The 12,660-nt window shown below is 42.3% G+C and overlaps 1 protein-coding gene across 5 annotated transcripts in view; it reads left to right on the top strand.

Moving 5' to 3' along the window:
* The window catches only part of VGLL4 (vestigial like family member 4), an 83,985-nt gene that overhangs the window by 51,928 nt on the left and 19,397 nt on the right, over positions 1-12,660 (top strand). For all 5 annotated transcript variants that reach the window (XM_027748460.2, XM_039383421.1, XM_027748458.2 and 2 more), the window contains one exon: positions 5,738-5,927. In XM_027748460.2, coding sequence (XP_027604261.2) covers positions 5,738-5,927 — 190 coding nt within the window. The remainder of the gene's footprint in view (positions 1-5,737; positions 5,928-12,660) is intronic.

Raw genomic sequence — 12,660 nt, 5'->3', positions numbered from 1 at the left:
GCTTGTGTGCAGACTGCACGTCTGTGCACTGTGCCTGACTTGGGGCTCCTTTGTACAAGGTTTTGCAGGAAGTGGAGGAGAAGTGGGTGGAGGTGATTGAACGCAGAGGTCACTGTTTTATGTTTTTGCTTGCAGCGTCAAGCCTGACGTGTCCCTCATTGGCAGGCACGGCCAGATGGAGGAGCCAGGACAGAACAGTCGATTTAATGACTGTATTTTGGCTTTGGCCATGGGTTTTCTGGCACACAGGTCTCTGCACAGCGGTAGCCAGAGCTTTGTTCCAGGAGTAAGTGTTTTTCGTATGTTTTGTAAACAGAGGAGAAGAAACTTTTGCCAATTTTTCTGTATGTGTATGTAACTTTCTGGTCTCCTAAATTAGCCTTTTTGTTATCATACCAGAAAGTCTGTAAAATACGTTTCAAATAAGGGAACCTGTAAGGGAATTGGTAAGTTGTCTGCTGAAAAAGAAATCTATTAATTATGATAAAAAATATTTCCAAGATCTGATTTCATAGCAGCATTTTTTGCCATTCTGTTGCCATCAATACTTAATTTTTTGTTGTTTTGTAGTTTGCTGTTTTATTATGCTCTCCCGATAGGCCTGTTTAATATATTCTAAAGGAAATACAACTACTGTGACTGTTTACAGTGTTTGACAGACTGCTTCCCAGAATTATGTCTTATTTAAGCTCAGCTTAAATCATATATTTTGAAGAAGCAACCCAACAACAAAGTAATGGTAAAAAGTGATGATTCCACATAAGGGATTTTGTTTGTTTGTCTGAGTGGAGGTTGTAGAGATTTTCAGCAATTATATAAATATTATAATTTGTAACTGCTTCTTAGGATGTCTCTTACGGTGACCAAAGATTTCTTACTGAGGAGTCTGAATGGACTAATTTGTTGTCTTTGCTCGAGCAAGTGAAGCAAATCTGCCTTAAATTACACATTTTTAAGACTGTCTGTTTCAGACATATCTAATTTCTGGGGAATTTCCCAATTTCAGGCGTATCAATTCTCTTGCTGTACAGTATGCTGTGAAGTAACACCTAAACTAGGCAGCTGCCAAAATCTGCACATTGATTCTCTGGGGCTGTATTGCAGTTCTTCTGTTTTGATAACTTGTTTTGATGACTTGTTGAATTGAGTAATTTGTGGTGACTTCCCTGCTTGGTATTTGATATCTCAAATCATGTGATTTTTTATTTTGTACATGAATTGGAATTTTTTTGCCATTTATCCCAATTTATGTTGACACAGACTGACTTCTGTGTTTAAGGTAGTGGAAAAAACATACAGTATTTTATAAATTCATTCCAGTCTTCCTGTGATTTAATCTCCTCGTGATTGTTAGAATACAGGAATAGAAAATAATATAAATTTCATTTTATATTATCCTTTTCCCACATAGATTGCTTTTGTGATTATCTTGGCTTTTCAGCAGAAGTGCTTTGTATGTCACAAAGGTAAATTTTGGTCTTGAATCAGTAGAGAAAACTGCCCTTGAAGATCTCCATGTACTATTCATTCCTGGGAATCTGGCCCTAGGAACATGAGGCAGCTCCTTCTACTACTGAGAGTTGGTCTACAGGTATTGGAAAAGGTAATTAAAAGCGTAACGCCCATTAATTAAAGTCTCTTAAACGCTCTTGCCCATGATTTGATTAATTCATAGAGTGGCCTGAGGTCATGGTAATTCCCAAGACCTTCAAGGTCTTGGTGACAAACACCACAACTGAGGAATTTATTAATTTTTTTCCAAAGTTAATAACGTTGTTGGGAATTTACTCTCGTGAACAAATCCATTTATCAGATGCAGAACACAGAAGTAAAACGGGCAAGGGCAGTGCTGGAATTTTCTTTCGAGGAGTTTTATTTCAATCTGTCTTAAGGTCTGTATCGTGTCAGTCTTCAGCTGGAGAGACGAAGCCTTTCATTTCTGGGTGGTAATTAACACTTAGACTTTGTGCATTAATAGCAGCCAGCAGGAGAGAGGAAGCTGGGAGGGGGGATAGGATATGGCTCCGTGCAGCCCATATGGAGCTGCTGGGGCAGAGGAAGGAAGCTTAGCTGCCAAAATAGTGTGGGGTTTTTTTTTTTCCAGTCCTTGGTAACTCCTGGAGTTCTCAGACACATTTAAGACTTCTCTGGTGTCTTGCTATCAAATCCACACTTGTAAAAACATGACTTTTGCTGTTGTGATGTTTGTGTTGCGTGGACGTTCAGGTGGGGATGCAGATCCTGCTGACTGAGCTGTGAGAGAAAGGCAAACAGAGCTGGAGATCCACTGTTTACAGAGAGCTGTCCTGGTGGTGTGTAGGACTGAAAAGAGCCATGCTGGTTTGACAAACATTTAGTTTGCATGTGTTAATTCGAACCACTTTCAGTTTAGGCTGGTAAGTGGTTAAAATAAAGAACATTCTTGCTGACTGCATGGACTTGAGTCAACTGAGAGCGCTGCTGCTCTATAGGCAGACGCTACGTCACGGTGTTATCTTTGTTTAGCTTGTCTGTGCTTTTTATCGTGTTGCCCAACAGTTTTAATAAAAAAAAAGAGGGGGTGGGGGGGAAGGGACTGGTATGAATAGTTGTAAGTAGAACTATCTGAAAGCAGCAGATCTGGAGTGCCTTACACCAGCTGCTGACTGAGACAAAGAGAAGCATTATGAGAGGCACAATAAATGTGTTTGCTATCTCTGCTCTCAGTTGCAGGGCAGACACAAGCCATCACAGTAATGAATTTTGAAGACTGGAGTTTGGACTTGGGGAATTTTATAAAACACAGTTGTTCTATCAGAGTGTTGTCTTGCCAGCTGTGTGATGCTAGTCTGGTTTCCATGGAGTGTGGTCAGCTGGGGGAGACAAATTTAGTCCCTAAAGCAGCATTTGGGGCAGTAGTCTCCTTTGTGGTTTCTCCCTCTCTGCTTTAAATTCAAGTTTGGTAAGGAGGAAGGTAGTGGGGAAAGAAGTCACCATCTTAAATTAAAAGCAGTTTTAGCCCTAATCAAATGTACAGGCCTCATGAGAACTCATGGTGCAGTACAAATTCAGTATATGAATAAGCAGTTTATCTCTATAAACAATGTAAAGAGATTTTTCCTCTTGATCTTACCCTGCTGTCTGGACCCATCTTTGGCATTGTTCTGCTTGTCTGGTGTTGGCAGGATGGGCTGTACAAGATGCTGAGCACTGGCCACTTGAACCCTCTCACTGGTGGCTGTCAGTCCGTCCTGTGAGAGACACACTGCTCCAACCTGCACATTGCTTCCACCAGTTCAAGGTGTTGGTGTTTGATTAATTTTGAACAAATGGCCCTATGGTGCTGGTCAGATTCTGGTATGTTTAACTGAAGGCCTTGGTGTTCCCTGCAAATGCATTACCAAATTTGACAGGCTTTAATTAGAAGCTGTTCCTTTCTTTGCAAAATTTCTTTAAAATGGGTTTTCTTCTAGCATGCAATAGCATTTTTACCAGATTTTGTACTCAATCTGGATGCTAATATATAAACACTGTTCTTACCATCCATATAAGAAATGGAAATTTTTATTATTTTTTGAAAGAAAAAAATCCCATTGTGGTAATTTAATATCAGGCTCCTACCTGCTGTTTGGGGAAAAAAAAAATGACTAATTTAGTCAATTGAACAACATCTAGAGATTTTTTGGTTTTTGTTTTTTGTAAACACCCCAGTTAGCTTTCCATGGATATTTAAATTGCCTGTGTTCCTGTCAGGAGTTGGTCAGAAGTCAGTAGGAGTTAGGTGCCTACATGGAATTTGTAATTGCTGTAGTGGAATTTTGTATTGGAGTCCTCAGAAGTGATCAGAGGTACTGCAGGGAGAAGAGTGATTGCAAGTGGGTGGGAAGACAGTATCACTGTTTCACTTTAGGTGGTGAAAGCTTTATCTTTTGACATGGTATTAACTTAATTTTTTTCAAAGACAAAAATGAGGGAGATTCCTCACAGAAAGGGACTGGTATGATGTGGTTTACTTTTAAAGTTTAGGATATGAACAGTCTGTAGGTGAAGGTTTCTACTGGCAAAATACAAAGGCTGAATTAAAAATGCAGAAGTTTACTGGTCTGAAGACTATTTCTATGAGAGGTCTTTGTAATAAAGGCTCCTCTGTGACACTGGAGCAGTTGTGGGGGCTTCTCAATTAACACTTTGGTTCCTTGGAACAGGAGAGGTCTGGATGTCTGTCCTAGAGCATTTGCAGCAGGGCACAGTTTTTGCTATTTAGAGCTGAGATGGAAAGTTCCTATTTAGATTTGGTGCCAGAGTCTTTAATAGAAATCATGGCTTGTGGGTATTATAGGTCAGCATGTATTTGCTAGTTTATATTATGCTGACTACATTGGCAGAATGCTTATTTTTACTGGTAAACATTCAGGAGGTTTTCTCCTCACTCCTTTTTCCAACAAAATGGCATTTGTCATGTGTGGAATTAGGGCAGCATTTTATAAATCATCTGCCTCGGCGCTGATGTGAAAATGTGTGGTGGTATACAAAGATTTCCATTGTCAGGTACCTCAGCGCTGTGGATGGAGTTAACTTGATCCTAATTTTAGGTCTGGAAATTATGGCTGTGTAGAAAACAAAATACTTCTGGCAGTGTAGGAAAAATACAAATTTTAAACTCTAGCAAAGGTGGCTATTTCAGAGATATTACCAGAATAGGTAACCCTGGTTAATTTAGCTCTCTACAGGCCCCTGATGAAGCCCCAAAAGCATTTTTTTTAACATCTTTAAATCCCTATAAGGTCTAAATATGGCCTGTGGCTGTAAGGATGTGAGTTCCGATAAAGTCTGTAAGTGCTGATGAAGTGCAGCACTGTGCTTCAGCTGGTGCAGGTACTGAGACATTTAATTTAAATTAGAAAAGTGCTGTGGTCATGCTTTAATGCCTGTTTAGCAACGATATGTCAATGTGTTTATGCAAAGGCAACTCTGTTGTTGCTGAAATTATTAATACACAACTCTCATATGCTGGGAATGGTGTTTTCTGGTAAGTGTTAGATTATATAAAAATTTATAATCTACTCAGGAGCCTACCCCCCCCCGTCTGCCCAGATGGAAATTAGCATTATCCAGTTGAAATTCTGTGATTCCTGTGCTGAAGAACTGTGCTCTTTGTTCACAGCTCCAAAAACACAGTTTTAAAGTACTTAAAACTTGCATCAGCAAGTTCCAGTTTTTTTCTTTAATTTTTCCCTTGCATGGTTATACACCAGACAAGCTTGTTTTGGACAGCTTTTTGTAAAGGGAATCATCTGAGAATTTGAACGTTCATTCGGTTTTATATCTTGGATATTTGGCATAAATGTGAACTGTAGCCCTGGAATTTATAACCACAACTATAAGAAAAGGAACAAAGCTTATTTCGCTGTGAGCAGTCATGGTTTGCAGAGTGAGGTAATCAAAGCTCGGTGTTGGAATTGCAGCCTGTGCGAAGGAATGTTTCTGAGTAAAAAAAGCTGTTGCAAAGATGAGTTAGCTCAGCCTTTCAGATCATCTGAGGTGAGCTCCCGCCTCTCTTATGCTGCCTTTTCTCAACTTTTTGTCCCAGCATAAAGCATTGTTGTGGTACAACCATGTTGAACGTGCCCGTGCAGTTTGGGAAATTTTTGAAAATTTTGAAATTTTGGGGAAATTTTTCTGCAAGCACGTTTTCAAAGCATGTTATTTCACCTGTCTTTTCCCTGTCGTGTTCACTCTCTGCCGTGTTCCCCCCTAGGTGAGGCAGCACTGAGAGGTGAGCCCCGAATTCAGCCCCTTCCCGTGTCCCCTGCGCTTACCAACCACCGGACGGGCCCTCCTCCCATCAGCCCCAACAAGAGGAAGCTCAGCATGGACCAAGGGGACGAGGAGCTAGACTGTGAAAACGACCATGTCTCTAAAATGAGTCGGATGTTCAATCCACATCTGTAAGTGCCACGCTATTTAAGGTTATCCTCTGCATCTCTCTGTGTGCTCAAATCATGCCCTGGCTAAAAACTTTGCCCTGGATTTTCCTTTTGTTCCAGCTTGTATGGGAGATCTGCCTAAAAGCTGCTGCGATTAGATGGGGTTTCTTGTTTTCTTTTGTTTTCGTACAGCATGAAGTAACAGGAATTAGCTCAGCTATTTATAGTAAAACACACGTATTCACCTTGCAATTCCTGAAGTATTGTTCGGTTGTTCTTTGTTATCTTCCCCTTTCACTTCCCCCCATTCTGGGCGCTCTGTGCGGATGGGGGTGGGGAGGCAGGAGGAGGAGAAACACAAATGCTTTGCATTTTTTTGAGGCCAGGAACTTGTGAACCAGCTGCTCCCTTGTCTGCCTTGACAACTGGGCAAGCTGCAGTTGTTGCTAAACATTACTGAGGGATTGCGCGGCTCTGACAGTTAGATGTGGACAGGTAAGGTGTCGGTGAGTGAGGTGCACGTGTTGGGCAATCAGCAAATGCCATTCTTGCTGCGTTCTCATTCCTGGGAATGCAAGCGTGGTTGGCACAAAGTTCAGACTTAGAGAATTCCTTTCATTCTTGACTGGAGGAAGCCATGGAGCGGTTCAGCAGCCTGATGCCTGTCCCTGCTGCCTCAGCTCCTGCAGCCCCGGCATTCCGCACATTCCGCGCTGCCTTGGACTCTGGTGTGCAGCCCTGAGATGTGGACAGAGGTATTTATCCTCAAATAAATCACCACAGTGTTAGTCAGAGGCTGGGCCTGCAGTCTGCACTCTTGGAATTTGTTACAAATCAGGAATCCAGCACTGAAGTAATGCAAAACAATAAAAGCTCACAAGCTGAAAGAGACTTTACAACATACCTCCTTCTTTTGCCTAAAAATTTAACTATTTGTAGCCTTTCTTTGGAGCTGAGAGTGCTGGTATTGGAAAGAACTGTGTGCTGTGTTTTGTGGCACACATGCATTACACAACCGAAGAGATTTATGGCATTTTTGAAACATTATGCAACTTTATGGGGAAAAGTGTGATTTCTATTTTTTTTTTAAAAACTTATTTTCTGGTGATGAAATAAAACACAGCTGGCACATATGTACATTATAACAGTGGAGGCCATAAAAATAATGAAGTCTGAACCAGCAGACTCTTGTGCAATCAAGGTTCAAAACTAAAAGATACAGGCAGTTATTTCAATGATCCCTTAGATATACATTAAAGCTATCCAATATTTTCCAGTATGGTATATTTTTATGGTTCTACTCAATGGATTCTTTCTGTGATTTTGTACATGAAACATGCATCTCCTTATAATAAAAAGCACTGGTTTTCTGTCCAGAGCTCATGTGATTTAATGTGTTTAATTAAACCATCTACTGCAAATGAATTATAATCTAAAATAGCATCCATGAGGCCATCTTTTTTTCTACTTTATTTTGTAAGTTTGATCTGGCCATAAGAAAAATGTACTTTCAATGGAATATTACAGAAACTGGAACTTTTGTGATGCATCTGAAATAGCTGAATGTCTGTGTATTTCAGATATATCAGAAAAGTTCACAAACATTCTTTAAATTTTACTCCTATTTCCCTACCTCCACAGCCAGTGAAGTTTTTTTTTCTGAATGTTTTCCCTCTTTTTTGGATTTTGATGTTCTGGTTTAACAAATGAAATGGATTACTCAAACTCTGTGGAACTGTCCTAAAAATTTTGGTTTGGAGATGGGAAGTGTGTTGTAGAAGCTTGAGTTTTTCACAATAAGGAAAAAGACAGTAGGTTTGGGGAAATAGATGTTTTATAGAACACAATAATGGCAGTGTGTGACTTGAAGGTTCTAGAAAGTATGACAACATTTAATTTAGAAAACCAGATCTGTAAGAGACGTGGAGTGTAACGTGGGGAAACTAGATGGCACAATATCTTTGGTGATAGCAAAGACATTTATTTCTGTGACTCAAACTATAAAGATAAGTTTCAGTCTCCTTTTCAGGACCAAGTCCCCTGAAAAGCATAGGATGAAAGAGTTGGTGATACAAAATCTGGGCACAGCTGCCATGATCAATATGAGGGCTGCAGACTGCACATCTCTGCCCAAAGCGGTGTGTGAATGCCTCCAGTGATTCCCAGTGTCCAGAGGGGCAGACCACTTTCATTTGGAAGTGAGTGCTTAGAAGACAGAAGTCTTTATAACCTCCAGCAGCTCTTGGTCAGGCATTTGGGTCTTTGTGATGGTGCTGGTAGAACTGGGAAGCAGCTGTGTGTTCATCCTCTTAACACCAGCATCTTGTGGTTGGAAATGTAATTAAATAGGACAAGAATTGTGTCTTTGGTTCATTATAAATGGTAGAATCTTTCAATAGCAATTTGGTCTTAACTCTTAGGTAGCGGCACCCCAACTGTGCTTCAGTGGGAATGAATCCATTTAAAGGCTTTGAATATTTTATTAGAAATCCAGTTACGTCAGCCTTTTGTTTGGAAACGGAGGGCTTTGAGATATTCCCTGCTCAGGTGTAACTCCCTGAAGTATCATCTGTGAGTGTTTTTACTTTTATTGTGGAAAAACACAACTATTGGAGTACAGTGTCCAGAGCAGAGTGAATCAAATGCCCTGGCAAACCTCCTGGCGTTCTGAAATATGTAATGGAATTTCTGTGCAAAGAACAATTTATCAAAAGCTATTTTCAAAGGAGATGATTCTCAACTTTAAGATAATAGAATATACTTGAGACCTTGTGGTTTAATTTTTAAAAATCAGTATGTGGTGCTACCTTCCTTACTTATATATACTTATAAAGCTTTTGTATTTTTGTGATGATAGAGGTTGTATACTCCCATAAGCTCCTTGGGGAGAAAGAGTATTTCCACTCCTTCCACAGGTAATATGGAATTCCTTTGTTTGCATTTCACACTTTCTGGTGTGTCCCTCAGATGTTTTACTTGAAATGCACTCACTAAAGTTAATCTTGCTGAAGTAAAAAGTGCTTTTTGCACCGCACTTCATTTTCTGGTGCTGCGTGAAATAGAAGTGTGCTTGTTTTGAGCCTCGGGTTGAAACACACCTTTGTTTTCCCATGAATTCACTAAAATCACTCTGATTTACAGGAGGGTAATTAGGAACTCGGATTAAGTGAGAATTCTCTCTGTGTGTGCGGGCAGGGTGGCCACGTTGTTCCACCTCCGGGGTGCATTTGGGGAAGCCTGGCGGGGTGAGCGCTGCCCAGGCATGGCCGAGCGTGTCCGCGGGTTCCCTCTCTCCCTCCTCTCGGGTTCTCTTCCTCCCTCCCTCCCTTCCTCCCTCCCTCCCACTCTCTCTCGGTTCCCGAATCCCCGGGAATACAAAGACCGCCTTGTCCCAGCCGGGCACACACAGCCCTGCCCGCGGGACGCACCTCTGCCCTAAGAGTCCCCAGCTCCCCTTCCATCAGCCAGAGGTGCCCAGGCCGAAGAGCTTTAAAGAGAAATAACCATTTGAGTTCCTATTGTGACCATTATTTTTGTTTACTCGTGGAGTACATCAGGCTGGAAGTTGGGGTTTGGGACAAGAAGGCTTGTGGACAGAGTATTTTCTGCTTGTTGGGATTCCCATTTGGTTTGTTGGCATTAGGATTGCAATGAAAATTAATTTCTATATAGAAATCACCTTATGGCAAAATGTTTGCAGCTGTTAAGTTGATGTCTGAGGAATAATCATCTCTTGGTTTCTGTGATATATAATTCGGCTTTTTCTTGTGATGAAGAAAGGTCTGCACATGAATAAAGTAGTTTAATGTGTCATGCAAAATGATGTGTAGTTTCAGACGTAAACCGTCCAGACCCAGACTCTTCTGTTTCAAGTTCTGGTTTGTCTTCGCTTTTGTTACAAAGAAGAATCATGTCAGTTCCACCCATAAGACTCCTGCAGTGTGGAAGCTGCCCTACACCGTGGAAGCTGCCTTACACCACAGATTTTTTACCGTGAACATCCAATGGCATCTGTGCACTTTAATGACACTGTGGTAGAAATCACCAGGGCAGCCTTTAAAAAAATCTGTCCTAAAAGTGACTTGTATTCAAAGACCACAAAATAATTTGTGTTAGAACAGGCCATTTCATCCAACCTCCTGCTCAGAGCAGGGTCAGCTGCATCTTCTTCAAGCTTGTGGTAGCTCAAAGCCAGAAACCTTAAGATCTGAAGTACTCAATAAAACAAGGCCCTCCTCATTAGAGGTGGGCTCTGTCACTTTCCTCCTTACCATTCCCTGAGCCTGATTGAGAACCCAGAGGGGAAATGTTCTGCAGAAAATCAGGTCCTCATTGTGGAGGAGGCTCCAGCTCCAGCAGGGTTTGAAAAGATGCAGAACCGGCTTGCAGAGGTAGTGTGGGAGTTGTCAGAGAAGTTCTTTGCTGCTAACTGCTCCTTTTTGGGTTCCAAACTTCATATGGTATTAAGAAATATGTTTACACTATCACTTTATTGTGACAAATTGGAATTGGATAAAAACCCCAACACACAACTCAGAACACCCCAAGTGTTTCTCATTTGCTGAGTGAAGCATCTTCACTCAGTCCTCCGGGCACAAATATGCTCTTGAAGTATTTTACGGTTCACCTGGGCCTCTCAAATCAGTCCTGTTGAAGCTGAACTCTATTGCCAGTTGAACTGATACAATGTTACTCTTGTTGATTAAGTGGACAAAGAATCACAAGGCAGGTTTCAAACTACTCTTCCTAATTTTTTTTTTCTTTGCTTGAATGATGGACTGAATCAATCAGATGTATTTTCTTATTTACTAATGGAGATTGCACAATACACAAAATCACTGTTCAGTTGCTTCCAAGAAATATATGTTTAATTGAACCTTCAGAGGTGGACTTGAAAAAGCCACCATACCTGAGTTAATATTTAACACTGAGTTTTACAGTTCTTAGCCAAGGGGGAATTTCAGAATGCACTCCACTCCCTTTCAGTTCAAGCACGTGTAAAAGGTTTGTTATGAACAGTTCCAGGGCTAAAAGCAATCTGATTGATAGCTTATCAGTCCTTTGCAAAAATACCTATCTGTCAAAATTTGGGTATATGTTGAAGTACTTGAAAAATCAAGTAATGTTAACTCAGGTGTCTCCTCCACTTGCAAACAGAAGGGGTTTGTTAGCGAGCTCCAGATTTCTGCTTTGATATCATGTTTCCCACTTTCATTTTACATCTCATGTGAAGAAGCATAACCCTTCCATAGTGTGGCAAGGCTCCAAGATGCCTTGTGAGGGGAAAAGCTGTGTTAGTGTTGCACAGGGGGTCCAAGCACCCATACGGAGGTTTGGACACCCACTTAGGGAAGGTACCTGGGCGCCTGTGCACACAGGGATGGAACATGAATCACCTAATTTGAAGGGACCCATAAGGATCATGGAGTCCAACTATTTAGTGAATGGGGAATCCCTTGAGCCCTGGTGTTGGATTTTTACCCCAGGGTGAAAGTAAAATTTTACATTATGTGAACTATCATATATTGTCATGGGGTGAAATTCAGCACCAATCCAAAAGCCTGATATCTAAGCAAGAGGGAAGAAAAGAACCTTTGCAAGCTTATTCTAAATGTATATCCCAACCCCATGGAAACAAAGGTTTAATCTCACTTCTTTCTATTTAACCATTTTCCCAGATGTTTCCTGCAGTTTGACAGATGTGCCTTTTACTAGAAAGTTGCGCTCTTGAGAATTAGAATGTTGTGGACACTGTTGCTATAGACAATGACTCTGTGAGGGCAAGATTTGGAATCAAACGTTACATGAATTTCTAGTTGAATCAGTAGTTTTGTTCCCCGGGCTGGCAGTGCTGGTGCTGGAGGGCGGCAGGCACAGCCCAGCGGGTTTAACTCCTTGCAGCGGGTCTGGCTGAACAAACATGGCTGTGATTCCCAAGCATGATCTGGGGAAGGGAGCTGATGGATCTCCCCGTCGGATACGGGGGTCGATCCCGGGGGACTCTTGCGCCGACAGGACGGGTGGGCCGGGGGTCGTGTCCTGCGGCGGGGGCAATGCCCGGAGTCCGGGGGGACCCTGCCCTGCACTGGGCCAGGGCTGGGCTGCGTTTGAGGTTTATCTCAAAAGAAAGCGAGGAGGGAAATAAAAGGGCTTCCCCACCGTTGCAGTCTGGAGGGTTTGACCTCAGTGACGGGACCGCTTCTCCCAGGGGGGAGGGAATGCTGTTGAGATCCACGCGCTGTGGTGCTGAATAGGATCTAGTGGGGATGGATCCGGTGTAGATGGGTCCTGTGTGGCTGGTCACCCGTATGGATGGACCTGTGAATGGGTGCCATGGGAGTGGATACTGTGAGCGTGGACACTTATGTGGATAGATCCCGTGTGGATGGGGTCCTGGTGTGGATGGACCCCCACGTGGATAAATCCCACGGTGGGTGGACCCCTGTGTGGGTGTACACCCATGTGGATGGATCCAGTGTGGGTGGATCCCTGTATGGGTGGATCCCATGTCTGTACCACTCAGCTCACGCTGAGCTGCCTCTGCATTTCTTACCTAACTGCACTGGTGCTGTACACAAACTGCAGCTCCTCATTCCCAATGTAAATGTTCCTGAAGCACGGCAGGATGTGCCCAGAACAGCAGCAGCTGTACCTGTGGGACTGTGTGTGTAGGGGGGATGGGATACGCCTGGTTTACTGACCAGAGCGCAGGATACCTGGTGAGGAAGGAGAGGGGTGGGTTTGGTAAGCCATG

Source organism: Pipra filicauda, unplaced genomic scaffold, assembly GCF_003945595.2.
Source record: "Pipra filicauda isolate LSUMZ 115617 unplaced genomic scaffold, ASM394559v2 scaffold309_size868695_pilon, whole genome shotgun sequence".
NCBI lineage: Eukaryota > Metazoa > Chordata > Aves > Passeriformes > Pipridae > Pipra > Pipra filicauda.
Note: the sequence above shows the minus strand (reverse complement) of the source record. Positions and strands in the feature narration are given on the sequence as shown.